This window comes from Accipiter gentilis, chromosome 6, assembly GCF_929443795.1.
Source record: "Accipiter gentilis chromosome 6, bAccGen1.1, whole genome shotgun sequence".
Classification (NCBI taxonomy): domain Eukaryota; kingdom Metazoa; phylum Chordata; class Aves; order Accipitriformes; family Accipitridae; genus Astur; species Astur gentilis.
In genome coordinates this window covers 17,482,430-17,498,547 of record NC_064885.1, presented here as the reverse complement: position 1 = coordinate 17,498,547, position 16,118 = coordinate 17,482,430, and the positions used below count along the sequence as shown (strand labels likewise).

At 39.5% G+C, this 16,118-nt stretch overlaps 1 protein-coding gene across 5 annotated transcripts in view; it reads right to left on the bottom strand.

Annotated features, from left to right (window-relative positions):
• Positions 1-3,899: 3,899 nt before the first annotated feature.
• The window catches only part of UGGT1 (UDP-glucose glycoprotein glucosyltransferase 1), a 51,461-nt gene continuing 39,242 nt past the window's right edge, over positions 3,900-16,118 (bottom strand). For 4 of the 5 annotated variants that reach the window (XM_049802634.1, XM_049802635.1, XM_049802636.1 and 1 more), the window contains 11 exons: positions 15,828-15,913; positions 15,431-15,515; positions 14,318-14,406; positions 13,732-13,836; positions 13,065-13,149; positions 11,002-11,184; positions 9,622-9,782; positions 9,016-9,130; positions 8,233-8,349; positions 7,748-7,907; positions 6,116-7,291 (listed from right to left, as the gene is read on the bottom strand). In XM_049802634.1, coding sequence (XP_049658591.1) covers positions 7,266-7,291; positions 7,748-7,907; positions 8,233-8,349; positions 9,016-9,130; positions 9,622-9,782; positions 11,002-11,184; positions 13,065-13,149; positions 13,732-13,836; positions 14,318-14,406; positions 15,431-15,515; positions 15,828-15,913 — 1,212 coding nt within the window. In that variant the 3' untranslated portion in view covers positions 6,116-7,265. Of the gene's footprint in view, positions 6,065-6,115; positions 7,292-7,747; positions 7,908-8,232; positions 8,350-9,015; positions 9,131-9,621; positions 9,783-11,001; positions 11,185-13,064; positions 13,150-13,731; positions 13,837-14,317; positions 14,407-15,430; positions 15,516-15,827; positions 15,914-16,118 lie in introns of those variants that run through there. The other variant, XR_007506323.1, reaches the window with a different exon arrangement.

The window sequence follows — 16,118 nt, the reverse complement described above, 5'->3', positions numbered from 1 at the left end:
CACAGCACTGTGGTCAGGCTCATCCTGCATCTCCAGGTGTGTTTGTCCTCAGATGTAGTAACAGCATTAGTTAAAGAAGCAGAATGCTTGATTGCTTATCATGTGTTTCCTGGGCTGCCTAGGAGCAGAAGAGGACCCTGCTGTGCCATAATCAATTATATTTCAGAGTTCTTTATTCCAGATCTTCACACAGAAAAAACACTGTTCTCATTCCTCATCAAGCCCAAAGCTGGCTAATAAAGGAACAAATTCAGTGTATTCCAAGCACAAGGCAATCTGTCTTAGCAATGATCTTAATAAAGTCTTGTCAGCAATAAACCCTGGTAGTCAGAAGTGATTTTTCCTTGAGTGTCCTGATTAGGGAATGCTGTTCAATTATCTGGATTCCAATGAGCAGCTGGCATATATGCTGCACACAGAAAGGGAGGGTGGGGGAGAGGTCTTTAATTATCTCAAGTCAGCAAAGATCAGTGTGTTGAATTAAAACAGATGGAGTGTGTAATCCACTAGCAATACTCATCATTTGGTAAATACAGTTATATGGCAAAGAGGAGGAGGGCAAAGAAATGGAGAGGAATTTCCTCGTGGATAGACTTTGAACATTGGTATATTTACACTGTCACTGCTAGCCAAGGTGGAAGTGTGAAGTGTACATATAACGTCAGAATGAACCTTTCTGTTGTGACTTGCAAGGTTGCTCTGGGGAAGCAGCAGGGTTTTGGAGAGTCAGTTCCTTGAGGAACCCTGTGCTTTGTGTTCCGCTGGCAGTGGCTGTGTTACAGATGGCAGATTTGGGAGTCTTTTCATTCCAGAGGGCACAGGTTTAATTCCTTTCTGGGGATGTACTTCAGGCGTTTCTAAGCGACTGCAAATCAGGCTGGACTTGGACAAAGTAACTGAAGACATTTTCTGGACAGTCATGAGCTGGTGAGATGTGTAACGGGGGCACCATACAGCTGCTGAATGAAGTTAAAATACTGGTAGGAGCTCAGCACTCTCTGGTTCCCAGTTGTGAGGTTTGCAGTTACACTCTTAAGCATCTCCACTCACTGCCAAGTGGTAGTGGGAGGACTGGCCTGACAAGCTCGTCAAAGCCCAGCCAGAACTTCCAACCAGAAGCCCATGTAATTGCCTGTAGTGATTTATGGGGTTTTCTGTAGTGATGCATACTGCAGGTGTCTGCTAGGGACAACAATAAATCCAGTGGCCCTTTCTGCAGGAGGTGCTAGCTGGTTGTTAGAATGGCATAGATCTGTGTGTAGTCAAGGAGACACTGGTGATAGGACACGAAAGCCTGTTGCACCCAGAGCACAGCTGAGGGTACTGGTGTGTGCTGTGTGCTAAATTGCAGGGATATTTTTCTATGCAGGGGTACTGTCACATGTGTCTTGGACAGGGACCCAGGCCAGACCAGTAATCTAGAGAGGATCTCTTCAGGCTTAGCAAAGTGTGCATGGAACACTGGCATGGGGTATCGTTGCCACTACTTCTAAGCCCTGATGAAAAAGGCATCCTAACTATTCTAACTTGTCTAATTCTGAAGAAGTGCATTTTAGTGACTGATTTTTCATATTGTTAGGTCAGTGGGTGTAGTTGATCAACAGATGGAAATAAGCAGCAAGAGCAGTATCTGGAAAGGTAGTTTGTTTACATGGAGACAAAGAACTGCTTACCTTTATATATATATGGCTGTATAGGTGTTCCCCAGTTAGAGCCAAAATGGTACAAGGCAAACAAGAAATCAAGTGCCTGTGATGTGTGTAGAGGCTCCTCCTCCCTTTTGTGTCTCCTGTGTGGATAGAAGCCGGGTTTGAGCTGCTGTGCTGAATATACCAGAAGTGGCACTAAACAGAGCTTTGGGTAAAGTACTGCTTTAATTTTGTAGCAAACACCTCAGTAGAGGCACCACGCTTTCTTACTGAAGAATGGCTCTCAATACCAAAATCAAATGCTACTCACAGAGGTGAGGCAAGTTTTGCCAGACTGTATTAGAGGGAGAGTAGCTAGTGCTCCAGCAAAGCTGTGGTTGCAGGTTCCCACAGTCTAGATCTGATGTGCCAGAGGCAAGGGGCTGCCACTGGTGTGTATTTTTGCAGGTACCCTTGCACCTCATCATGCTCTCAGGTAACCTTGGACCTCCGATTTTCAACTGCCTGTTTTCCTTTAAATGGGACAATGAGAGAAAATTAGCATCCTACAGTGCTTGCCCCTCCTAATTGAAACAAACCAGAAACAGTGTTATTCTCAACTGCAGTTCTGTTCCTTGTTCTAAGTTCCCTGTATCAATCATCCATCCCTGTTGTCCCTCCCTGCCCCAAAGATCTTCTGACTTCCATTAACTGGTATGTAGAATGACCACGCAGAAATTCAGGTGTAACTTGTTTGCAGTGAAAGACATCTCAGGCTGAAGAAAGGCTGAGTGGCAGGAACTTGTTCTGATGCTGTAAGAGCACACCCATAGGTGATACCCAGCAGATGGTGATACCATTGGTATGGGGCTGCATTGTGGACATGCTGGTATCTGCCTGTAGCGTAGACTATGGCTGCAGCCTCAGCACAGGGTGGGGTGGACACTCCCCACGTGAGCCTCTGTATTATAGTGCACTGAGATGACCGAGTCTCCCCAGGCTATTAACTTGGAGCAGGGCAGTAAGTCTTGTACTGGAAAAGCTGGCTCTGCTTATTGATGAGAGCTAGACATGGGTACTGGAAATTACTTTTCAGATTGCTGTCGAGAAAGTGAACAGGCAGGTTGGACAGTGTTGAGTAGTGCCTTGTACATGTGGCAAGAAGTCCCGAGACAAGCCAGAACAGGCTTCTACAGCAGCTGCCCTTGGCATGTTACAGAACTGAAGGAGACCTCCTGCACCATGTGGCATGAAAATCCCACCTGGAGGAGTGTGCTTCCTGACACAGTTATATTGAGCTATATACGGTGTATGGCTGAAGTTTATAGGCATGTATTGACAGAATTGGTGCGGTGGAGGGGAACTGGACAGTTTGCCCATCAAGAAATCTTTTGTATTCAGGCTAATACAATTTTAAAAATTCAGGTTTGTAGAAAAAGAGTCAAAACTACTTTTTCTATCCCCCCGAGTTTTTCTCATTTAAGCTAGCTCTTTTGGGGTGGAGGGAAAACAGTCTGACATAAAAACCATTTATCAATGTACAGTCACATGCTTAAATATGTACTTTGAAAATTGAAAGGGGTGGTGGTGCAAACCCCTTATTGGCTGAGGAGGTAATAGGCATATGGCATCTATTTATTCTTTCTGACTGCTTCCTTTTCCCCTTTTACTTGTCTCCTAGGATTTATTCTCATCTTCTAAACCTGAGCAAGTTCAAGCAGCCAACTGTAGGAAAGCAAATACATAGTTCTATGGCATTCAACTGAGCCTTCTGTGTAAAACTGTCTATTTTATACCTCTTTAATTAATAAAGATGCTCTGGGTGAGAGGCTTTTCTCAGAGTCCCATAGGAGTTTGGAATTCATTCCCAACTCTGAAAGAGACCCAGACACAGCTTTGTAGTTGGATGTATTATTTGAGAAACACTAACTTTTCTGACTGCTTACTATGAATGTATCAGTGTAAAAATCAAATGAGAAAACTGACAGAAAAGCACCTTTTTTTTTAATTATTAGTAGGTAGAGTTGAAAAAAACCATATAAATCTACCTTAAATGTAAAACATTTCTATCATTTCTTTAACAGACGTGTCTCAATTTAGGGGTTACTTTAATACCATGATTAACAAGACTGGCCTGGGGGAGGAAATCTTCAGTTTTCCCTTCTAGAAGCCCCAACACTTGAATACAAGAATAAGTGACAAATGTCCTCTAAGCAACTCCATTAAAACATCAGTTATCAGACCCAAAGTAATTGACATGAGGCGCATGGGTAAAGAACAGAAAAGGCTTTATTATGTTACACAGACCTTATTGTTGCCACTGTACTGGGAAACACTGTAATCTCAGTTCAGGTAACATGCAGTAGAGAATAACTAACTCCCAATATCCTGGGTCAGTAGGTATCAATGCCAGACTGAGTTACGGTATGTTCTTGAATAGATTACAGAAGATTAGGATATGTAAAACAGTTTATATTTAAAAAAAAGTTTTCCTTCCTAAGATTGTGATCGGATATTTACTGCTTTGTACATGTCCTACCCCTTTCATTTCCTTTACAACCCATCCCCCAATAGCTAAATGAAAAAGAAATCTTAAAAATGTATTTCTCTGCTATTTGTTTTCTAGTAAGGCAGTGAAATCTTCCCTTTAAAATGAAGTACTGGGCATTTTTCAGTGTGAACTTTTCACTGAGAGGACAAGCTGCTTGTATCCAGAGAGCAGGAACAGTGGAACAGTAAGAACATCACTTTGCCACAGAAGTGGCCTTTCTAGTCTGAGGGAATCCCAAATTATGCTGTGGCCTCTGTAGTCCCCATTTTCTATTTTTTCTTATCAGTCTTACTAGTTTACAGGAACAGGCCTTCAGTGGTATGATCAGAATCTGCTCTATTTCAGTAATTACCTTACTCCGAGATGCTTTCTAGATGGAGCTGTTAGAAGGTTTTCTTTTAAGGCCCAGTTGAGCACTACGAGCAAGCACATGCACAAATCCAAAATAAGTGACTGTTCTTCTCTATGATTGTTATTCTTGTGTAAAAATAAATAGTGGCTTCCCAGGAACAGAGTCTCTGTTAACCAGAGGGAACAAAAATGTTCTCCACAGCTTGCTAGATCTTATAATTAAAAAAAAAATAAAAATGAAAATATGAAGTGTGGGTGTTTAAGCACATACATTAACTATTAGAATGAAGGAGCATAATTACAGAATTTTTTTTTAAACTGACATTTAATTTAAAAATATTTTCTCCTTATTCAGCTTCAAACAAGGCATTGTAAATATTGTGCTGAATTTAAGAGGTTACTTTATTCTCTATTTTCTGGCTTCTAATATTTGAAAAAAAATAATCCAAATATGGTTGTAGATAGGAGAGGGTCTTGTTTTGCAGCAAAATTGCCCTTTTCTTGTTCTGAGTGCTTGGGCAGATTCTTTTCCCACCCACACACCATCCATCCTAAGTGGTTCCTCCTCTACTGCCCCTGTCCATCCCTGGATGAAGCTGTGGTGTACAGCTGCTGCCCACCTGATCCTGTGCCAGTTCACGTGCTCCAAAAAGGCACAAGTGGTTTGTAGCTGAACACAGAAAGGGTAATCTTACATGTGCTGTATTATCTGTTTAAAATAGGCTAATATAGTATGTAATTACTTTAATTTGTTGGCAGGCATGTTACTGTTTTTTACACTAGAAAGACTTCTAGTCTAAGTCTCCTTATCCTTAACTGAACAGTTTTGATGGGAAGCATAAGCCACTTGTAATTTACAGAGCATCAGGGAGACCATCTGAGTTAAAAAACCCACAGAGTAGAAAATACCTAAGGTGGTAATGCATATTCTGTGAGTTCATGGTTTGATATCCAGCCCCCCCCCCACCCCCCCCCATGTTTGCATAGCTTTCCCTCTGGAGAGGGGGAGATTATAACATGTCCTTTCCAATGCCTTTCTAGAACTACCCACTTCTGATACCCACCAGAAGTGTATGTATGTGCAGTGTTACTGGTTAGTTTACTGACCCTGTCAACAGTGCCACCAATGTGCATTTGAGGAACCCCAGCTATTTCCTTTAACATGTTTTTTTAAGTTTGTGTTAGTGATTTGGGCCCTTTCTTGAGCTGGCTGGTAAAGAGCTGCTATTCTGTTCAGTTGTCCTATTGAACAGTTTAAACACTACAGCTGCTGTCTTTCAGATTCCTCCAAAACATTTATAGGATGTATAATACAATAATTCTAGAAGAATATCTTAAGTCAAGATTATCTTTAGTGTAAAGCTCCTGCAGCACAGAAAATTTACCTGTATAAAAACATGGGAGGTAGAAATGGTCCCAATTTGGATTTCTAAACAAGCAGTGCATAGGGAACTACATTTTACTACTAGAAATACTACTCCGGTTCTTACATTTCAACTCTTCAACTTCTCAGTGTTCAAGGGAGCAGAGAATCCTATAGATTGAGGGAAAGAGGGTTTGAGGATTTTTTTTTTTTTAAACTGGTTATGTTCATAACACAGAAATATGGCAGTATCATCTTTAAAAATTAAGACATGAATATGAATGATAAAACTAGCCCAGGGTAATTAATCCTTGCAGGAAAATGTTTTCTTGTCATGCAGGTGAAATACTCAGAAATCCCAAAATCAAATTAGGACTGTAATGTGTGCAAGCAAAAAGGATGATCAAAGGACTGAGTGTGGACTAAAGCTTAAGACCCAAGAACTCCGAAGTTTTTATTGATGTGACAACATCTCCATTTGAAGAAAAATAAAAGTTAATGAAATTTACATGATGAAAAACTTCCAAGCTTCCACAGAGTTTTTCATAAACAAAAAAACATTCATGAATCAGTGAACCACAGCAACAGTAAGGCCCTACCAGTTTTGCAGAATGATTTAAACTTTGAGCAGGAAGGAAAGAGGGCACTTTGATTCAAGTCAGATGGGCTAGGATGAACTGAGCTGTCAAATTCAATGTTCTGGTCACTTTGTAAGCTTCGGCATTTGTATTTGTATGGACATTTAAATAGACTGGGGTAGCTTTACATTAAGCCAAACCTTCAAAAGTTGGGCAATAAATGACAGGAAATAGAAAATCTAAGTAATGCTGGAGTTGTTACAAAATCAAGGGCATACAGAATCTGAGAAGCATTTCTGACCATTTGAAAACCTGCAGATAAAACAGTATTCCAAATTCAAGGCATGATTCTGAGCCTTTTAATGTTACCTGGAAAAATTATTTCCATCAGTTGAGGTTAGGACTTACGTTCTAGCCAATGGCTCAATGGGTCTGCGATTTCCAGGCTCTCAAATTAGATCTGAGGCTAACAGGATCTTCATCAGTGGTGGAGGTAGCAACAGCTGAAGGAACAGGCTGTGGCTTTTCCAGTGGATTTTGAAGTTTTGTTTCTGAAATGCTAAATTCCATCATGGGGTCTTTCATCTCCACCACAGGTGCAAAAAAACAGTAATGCTAATTCCAGCAATCCAGATCCTATTTCATATGCAGAAATTAACCCAAAGGCAAGTAATAAAAATGCATACATCATCCCATTCAATTATTCAGCAGTTTTGCAGACATACCAGAAAAAACTAGCTTTCAATATAAAAATTGTCTTTGAAACAGTCTAACTTGAATTTTTTGTCCATGGATCATAATTCCACATGTGCTGCTGGATCTGTAGAAGAGGAGAGAAAAATGAGCACTCCATTATAGTTCCAGCTGCCTCAATTGGCAGATTGCTTTGAAATTAGTATATAAACCCCAAAGACTTATTCTTTGCAAGGGTTCCAGTGATTGCAGAACAATTCATACCCATTGTGTATAGCAGGGCTTTAATTAAGGGTTAAAGGTAAGGCCAAGCTCATAAAATTGCAGGAACAGTAAGGGTCTTCAATAGAACTGGAAAAAGTGTGCAGTATAGCTCTTTGTTCTCTAAGTTTTAGAATCAGGTTAAGTTATACCAGCCTCACTCCGCAAGGCCTTTCTGTCCCAGTAAAATAGACAGATTATTTAACAGATCCTCTATGGAATTCTTTGCATGGTGCAAGCTTACAGTGAACAAGCATGCAACTTAACCCCAGCCCAAACAGGTAGGAAGAAAGTCACAGGAGTAGGGAAATAGAAAGATTACCATGTGTGTGTTGTCCTGGCATCTTAGCTGGTGTTCCTGTTTCTTTTTCTTTCTGGAAAAGACTTTGGAGCAGTTTGATTTCTTGATCATAGTCCTGCCATTCCGGAACTATACGCATCGCTGCTTGCAGCTTGGGCTCTTTGGTCATTGGGTTATTACACTGCAAACAAAACATAGAACTGTTCAGACACTTAATGCATAAAAAAGGTTTATTTACTGAATAGAGATATGCTTCCCCCTGGTGGAATTAATCCATTGGTGAACAGCACATGCCTGTATTTTAACTAGAGTAATTTCCAAATTCATAACACCACCACTGCACCAGGTAAGAGAAACATAGAAGCTAAAGGAAAAAACTGAGGTGCTGAAAACATTTAAGTAACCATACAGCATGAGATGCCTAGATCTGCGGTAGGGAAGTGCCTCTAAAATTGGTCACTGTATTTTATTGTGACATGAGAATGAAGGAGCCATACTGCACTTACCAGATCAATGGTTTTTGCTTTCTTCTTTGAGGAATCATCACACCATGTTTCACACCACAGCCACTCTTGTGGGAGCGATTTAATTGGCACCTGGTGGATCATGTTGTTAGGCAAATCCTGTTGTGAAGAATATCAGTTAGCAGCAGTTTCCACAGGGTGCAGGGTGGGAGGAACAAGGGCCCCCAAGCAGATAGTATTGAGAAGTTTAGTTTTTGTAAAGAGGGTTTTTTCCTGTGCAAATAAGTAGTGATGAATCAACCTTTCATTCCATTCCAAACCAAATCCTTTGGAAAAAACCCTGCATACAACAACTGTTAATCTTATTTTGTTGAAAATTTGTTATTTAACAAACAGTATTAAAACAGTAATATGAATCCAGTATCATCTGTACTGGACCGGTTTGGAAGACTATTCTTAATTGATTAAAACCATTGTGTTATTTTTTTCCACCCGCCACAGTACAAGCCTTATTTCCATGTTAAGTCAGTGCACAGTAAAGCACTCAGAGCTGTATAGCTCAAGAAACAAGTACCCACTTGTGTTACGTATTTGTCTTGGAGTATACTGGAAAATTTGATAGTCTTAAGACATTTAAGGCAAAGGTATTGTTTCCACCCACCAGTTATATCTGATGCTATCAACACCTGCCTCATTTGAAGGCAAGGTGTAACAGGACTGCCATTGGCATCTGGCTGTGATTGAAGTTTGGCCAGGAAAGGAGAGGTCCCAGCCTGCCATCATACCCCAGTAAGACAAAACAAAGCAAACACAATAAAAACACACCTGATCAAGGTTGGACAGACTGTTAGGATCCTGACTAAGACCCTGATATTGTCCTCGGAGTCGATCTCCAGCTGCTATCTTTCTGAACTTCTTCAGATCCACAACATACAGAGCACTACATGGAGATGACACAATTAGTAACGACATTTGATTAATAGGTAACTTACTGCATTCCCAGTAGACCCCAAGATAGAATATGCTAAAACAATTTCTTGGTGGCAGTACATCAAATTACCTAATACAAGGCAGGAAAGCAGTTCTAACAAGGTCATAGCACATATGAAAAACATTTGTCAACAAATCTATCTTAGCTTTGCTGTCATGCAGTCCCTTCCAATGTTATTAACAAATGAAGATGTCTGGTTAGTTAACACTTCAGTTCTTTTAACCCTTCAGTTCTTCATCTGTAAAAGTTGTAGCATACTGAAAGTAACTGCAGTGTCCCTAGTGCTTCAAATGGACCATGAGCAATGGAACCTTAAAGAGGCAACAGTAAGCAAAAAGTGGTTCACTGCAGTGCCGTATACCTCAGCTAGTTTTGTGTTAATTCTAGGTAATAGTGAAAGCTTTCCCCCTCTATTTTGAAAAAAATTAATTCTTCAGTACCTGATGTGGTATTTTCTTCCAGCTAAATGACTTGCCCAGTATCCTGATTTCCAGAACCTGTAGCCATCCATTTCTCTTCGACTGTCACAGAACGGAGTATATCCATAAGGAGCACCATCTAAATTGAAATCTCTTAATTCCTTTAGATCGGTGCGCACAATCTGAAGGAAAAGGACATTTCATTTTTATTTGTACAAGCCTGCCACAGGTTATTTTGAAATGCTGGTCAGGGTTTAATTCAAACTGAGCAAACAGTTAAAGGAATAATTACCTGTAATACTCTGCAGTCTTTTGCATTATGTATATGTAATACAAAAACACAGCATAAAAGATGTTGTCTCTCCTGCCCTTAGAACTGGAGCAACTAAAATAGAGCTTAAAATAATCTGATGGGTTTGGTTTGACAGCTGAAGTGCCAAATAGTTGCTTAATAAGCAGCAGGAATTCTCACTATATATGAACTCTACTGTGATCCTTTGTATCCTTTCCTCTTAAAAGTTTACAAACCCTTCAGGGATGAAGGCTTTTTAATGTCTTTTTGACACAGATGTTGTGGCAGTAATACTACTCTAAAAATACCACTCTGGTGGGAAAAAAATGCATTATCTCTTTTATAAACAGAGCAAAAACTGTCTAAAATGAGAACATCATAGCTGGAAATTTATTCTAGGTGATACTTCAGCATAAGCTGTAAAGGTTTTAACTGACATGGGATCATACTGTACATATGCTAAAACACCTAAAGCATTTTATATTTACGTGTTGATAATCTGTATTTCTCAGTTTCATATGTGTTTTTGAAGGAGTATTTTTTGGCAGTTCTCACTGCACATATATCCTGTACTTTCAAACCATGCAGGCAGTAAGCACATACAAAGCCTTATAGACACTGTTTGCTTTGCAGCAGGACATGGCTTCACGCACAAGGGATTTGCCTTCTCGCTCCTCTGAAAGCCAATTAGATCTGGCCAAGTTAAAAGCAGGGAGGTGGGAGGGCAGGATGTTTGGTGACTTAGGAAAATACTGTATGTGGTAAGTGACCTGCAGGCTGGGAAAACAGACAGAACTGGAAAAATGGAAGGGTAAAACAAGAATCTATTTGGCAAACTAGCTGGAATCACAGTGAGTGAACGAGAAACCAGACAAAAGTAAAAAGACAAGCTAACAAAACCAATCTTTGTGGGAACAGGCAGAAAAAACAGCACTCACTGAAGCATGCTACAGTTACAGAATCAGCCTTCAGTCATGCCTGCGAAGAGCTCAAACTTGCAACTTTTCCAATAATACAGAAATTGTATTCAAGAACATACTATTCTTAGAGAAAAGAAAAAAAGAAAATGAAAAAGGGAAAAGATCAAGTAGTTCCAACCTCTGTGTTACCTGATCGGCATCCACAAACAGGATTTTATCAACGGCTAATGGGAAAAGCACATCTAGAAAGAGGATCTTGTAACCCCAGATGATACGCTGTTTCTCCGTTTGCTGATGAAGCCAGCGTGGCCATTTATACTGGACAAGCTCATACTGGAAATTATACTTCTCTGCCATGTATGGGATGAACTCCTGCAGAGGGAGGGGGGAAAAAAAGTAGCTTATCTGAGTTCTTTGTTCCTCTGCAGGAAAACAAAAAGTGCATTGTAAGAGATATACTTCAGTCCTATAATCAGGCATAGGACATCAGAAAGTGAAATACTGCAAAGGATAACTACAGTTTCCTTGTTACTTCAAAGACATAACCCCAAACTGAACTATCAGTACAAATTGTAAAGCCAACTATCATAAGACAACTAAATATTTTGGCATTTTTCCCCAGACAATTACTTATGAGCCATTTTATAGTGATGCACAGATCAGTTTAAAAGAATGCATTACTCAAATCATAAAATTTTGCAGATGGGAGGATTATTATCTGAGGCTGTACAAAGCAGTGTAAATGGGAATAATGACAGAAAAGAATTGGGAGAAGTTTTTTACTAGAACAACTTGGCCCACTGTCAAATCAGTTGACATTCTCATCTGCAAGGCTTCTTCTGACACTGGGAGAGTACAGGTTTAGCCAAGGGATGCTGGTACAACACAGCCATAAGGAAGAGAGAGGGAAAGCATATTGTTGCACTACCCCAAGCAATGCCTGACAACAGCAGAGTCACAGCACAACCCATGTTTGCAGCAATGGGGGGACCGCCAATTATTTCCCCTCATGCTCATGCTGAAAGGGCAAGATTCTCTAACAAATGCTACTTCTGAATGTTAAATGTTAAAAGTTGCAAATTCCTGAACATTTTGACATCCATTTACCTCTGGGTTCTGTTTTGAATCTTGCTGGTTTATGATGTATCACTGTCCTGGTTTCAGCTGGGAGAGAGTTAATTGTCTTCCTAGTAGCTGGTATAGTGCTACTATATGTTTTGAGTTCAGTATGAGAAGAATGTTCATAAGACAGATGTTTTCAGTTGTTGCTAAGTAACGTTTAGTCTGAAGTCAAGGATTTTTCAGCGAGAAAGCTGGAGGGCCACAAGAAGTTGGGACGGAAAACAGCCAGGGCAGCTGACCCAAACTGGCCAAAGGAACATTCCTTATCACGTGATGTCATGCCCAATATATAAACTGGAGGGAGTTGGTCTGGGGGAAATCACGGCTCAGGAACTAACTGGGCATCGGTCGGCAGGTGGTGAGCAACTGCATTGTGCATCACTTGTATATTCCAATCCTTTTTCAATTATTATTATTGTCATTTTATTATTGTTATTATTGCCATTATTAGTTTCTTCTTTTCTGTTGTATTAAACCATTCTTATCCCAACCCGCAAGTTTTACTTTTTTTTTTTTCTGATTCTCTCCCCCATCCCACTGCAGGGGTGGGGAATAAGTGAGTGGCTGCATGGTGCTTAGTTGCTGGCTGGGGTTAAACCACTACAATCACATATAATTGATAAGTATTTCCAGGTACACTCACCTAGGGCCCATGTCACTCTTTACCATACACCGCTCCTGTAACTCTAGTCATGTCTGAAACATGGTTTTAATGTCTCCTCTTATGAAGTTCTCTCCATACCTAGTCATAGGCGTTGCTTCTCTGGTAGTTTTTTTTCCTATAATCTTTCAACCTTGATGTATTAGATGTAAATTTATAGCCCTGAATTGCATCTTAAATCTACACCTTTATCATGTGAGTCACAAAAAAGAAGTTCAGATTCTTTCAAGTACGATTTTCCTAGTATGTGCTGTTCTCTTAAATATTTATCTTCAGCATGAGTCCACTGTCAACCTGTCTGTTATTTCTCAAAGTTTTCTAGGCAGAACCACCAGCTTATACCAACTTGATGCTTTGTCAAAATAGAAGATATACAGACAGGGAACTGTACATATGTTTACACAACATTATGATGTACAAGTTGCAACCTTTTCCCCACCATTGAATAAATTTCTAATTAATAACAAACCTTGAATGTAGGTGATAAGTAGTTCTTCAGAAACCAAAACTTTAAAGGCGTCTTAGTATGTTTCAGCACAGACAACATCATTATGCTATCAAAAGAAAAAAAATAAAGCATTTACAGGAACAACTGCCACTCACTAGAGATCAGCTGCGTAACAGGTTACAAATTGCTGTTCTACATTATTAGACTAACTGCAGTTGTGTCAGGTAAGTGATCTTCACACATGAAGAGAAAGTAGGTAGCTTCAGCCTACTGCAAATTGCTTAGTTTTATCTATGAAATTACTAAACCCCCCAAAAATCTATATATTTTAACTAGTCGGAGAATATACAACCTGTTGGCTTTCACAGTCCTTTGAGAACAGTTCAGATTCTTTTCCAAAGCAACTGCAACTTATGCTATAATTTGTTAACAATACACTTGTATTTGGTTATATTGTAGTGAGAAAATTTAGGATATCAACATACCATCTATTAAACTAAGTCTTTTTTGAACATATGATGTTATGCAGACAAAAGTTCCTATAATACAGTAGATGCAAAATCTAGAGGACTCCTGAGCTGCTGAAAAAGGGTTTTAATATATTCTTGCAAATTCTAACCTTTTTTCCTTGTGGAAAGCAGGGCACATTACCATTTTGAGACCCCCAGATAATAAATTCTGAACTAACCGTAGGAATCTTTCATATAGGTGTCCTGAAGCCACAGAGAATATATTTAGTACATCTTCTTTATCCTGTTTCACATCTTCATTCTTTTGTCCTCCTGTGAATCCCCTGAAAGGACAAATGTGTTTATATAAAGGACAAGACAGTAAGGGCCAGCTGTATAGGAAAGAGTGCAATAGATTATAAATTGCTGCAGTGTTGGTTTAACATAGTACAGCTGTGGGGTTTTGTGTCGTGTCCCCCACACACTGGTCAGGGTATCCCCCACAAGGCAGAGAGCTGAAGACACAGACATGGAAGACCCAATAGCTTATATATGAACACCTATTCAACTGAAAGATTTCTGGCTGAGGTGCAGCTCCTGGAAATGAACAATGTTTTCAGGCTCCCAAGCAGCAGTGGGGGTAAGGGAAGGTAAGCAGGTGCAAAGCAGTAGCCCAATTCTCTAGAAACAGAGGGGTCCTATCAAAGATAACCCTAAATTCAAGCCGTCTTAATAGATAGCTATGGAATATCACAGACGTAGCTGTATCATCAAATAGTTTTCCATTTTCAAGACACTTGCAGGTTATTATTGAATTAGTTTTACCATTTGAGAGATTCCCAAAATCCAGATTCATTCTCACTGGTACCATCACTTAGTAGATCCTCATTCATCATATCTAGTTTTTTCTGAACCTGTAAAGCATAACATTGCTTTAGTGAGTGCAAGCACATATTGGGCAAACAGCTGTGGAGTGTTATTTTGACACTGGCTCTGTTTGTATCCATTTGAATTATGTCCAGTGAGCTGACAGATAACCTGAGCTGTCTGAAGAAACAGCTCAGGAGCAAACTGACATTTTCAGAACAGATTCCAAAGCTGTTTTCAGACACCAAAGGCATGCTAATCTAGATGGTTAAAATGCTTTGCTAAGAGGTGTTTAGTGACCATTCTTGACAATGGAGACTGGCAAAGAAAAACCCTCAAAGAAACCATACAACACCGCCCCCCCCCCCCCCCAGCAAATACTAAACACATCACCTCCACCACTTTCTGTTTCTAAGAGATATTATTGGCCACTGAGTGTCCAAAGTAGACACACAGACAAGGCAGCGAATCAAAAGAACATCCCAGAATTACTCTAGCACAAGTAAGTCACATGAGGAAGCGTGAACCGGATGTGATATAACCATCACTTATCTATCAGTTGTCCTCCTTTCAGCTTATCTTTATCTGATAGGCAACCCTAAGAGACAGATTACTAATTTACCTTTTTTTTTTTTTTAAAATGTATTCTCATGTACTCCGCATCAGATTGACAGAAAATGTATTGCCAGATGAGTAAAATTTATCTGTAACAGATAAAATACTGGCTCAATGGATACACTGAATGTTTATTACTAGACTTATATAGGACATACAAAACTGACTGTTTTTTTCTGAAGTCACAAGCACAACTGAGTCAGTAAAACGTAAACATAACTGTTTCTCACGGGCATACAAAAGGAATAGCAGTACATGTTATTCTCTCCTGTGTCAAAAAAACCAAAACCAAGTCTACAGATAATTTTCACTATTATTGATACTGTAATGTGAACTTTGTGCAAATTGCCTCAAATGTATGCTTGTAGGAAGGGATCATCAGACCTTAATCAAAGTCTCTTCCCTTCTATTGGGCAAATGGCCTTTTTTAAGAGCAACTCTAGTTTTTAAACTCACCTTCACTTTAATAATTTTGCTCTTGAAGTTGTTGAGAACAACAATAACTTCACTAGCTTCAGGTGGCGAGTCTGTGCCATCATGGCTGAAAATACAGTAAAATGATGACCTTTATTACAAAGCAGACACATGTTCTTTATTTCTTCTACACTTTTTTTTTTACATGGTATTAAGCCTTAGCTGTAAAAGAGGTTTGACACATGCAACAAAGTAACAAATACACATATATGAACACACACACACTGTTTTGGGTTTTTTTAAATGAATGAATTTATTTCATCTCACAACTTATTTTCAGTATGAAATGTAATTTGCTGTTCAATTCACATATTAGAAAGCCTACCTAGTTCAAAAATTTCACAAGAAAAAGATTAAAGAATTTCTAATGCTGTCCTACCTGTAGATTCTGTAGATATCCTCAGATCTGCCCTTTCTTAGTCTTAGAGTCCATGCACCAGGGTTGGCTTTTAACTGGAAGTAACCCTGTAAAGCGAAAAGAATATTTGTCAGTTTCCAGAAAATGCAAATGTAAAACCCCAAGTTTAAGTCATGTATTTTGACCCACTGTTTTATATCTGAAAATAGTTATTTGTAAGCCAGCTGATTAACATAACCTTAAGGCCTGAAACCCCAGAGAACAGGAGAAAAAAACCACAGAAGTTCCATTCAAAATTGTTGTTTTTTCCAT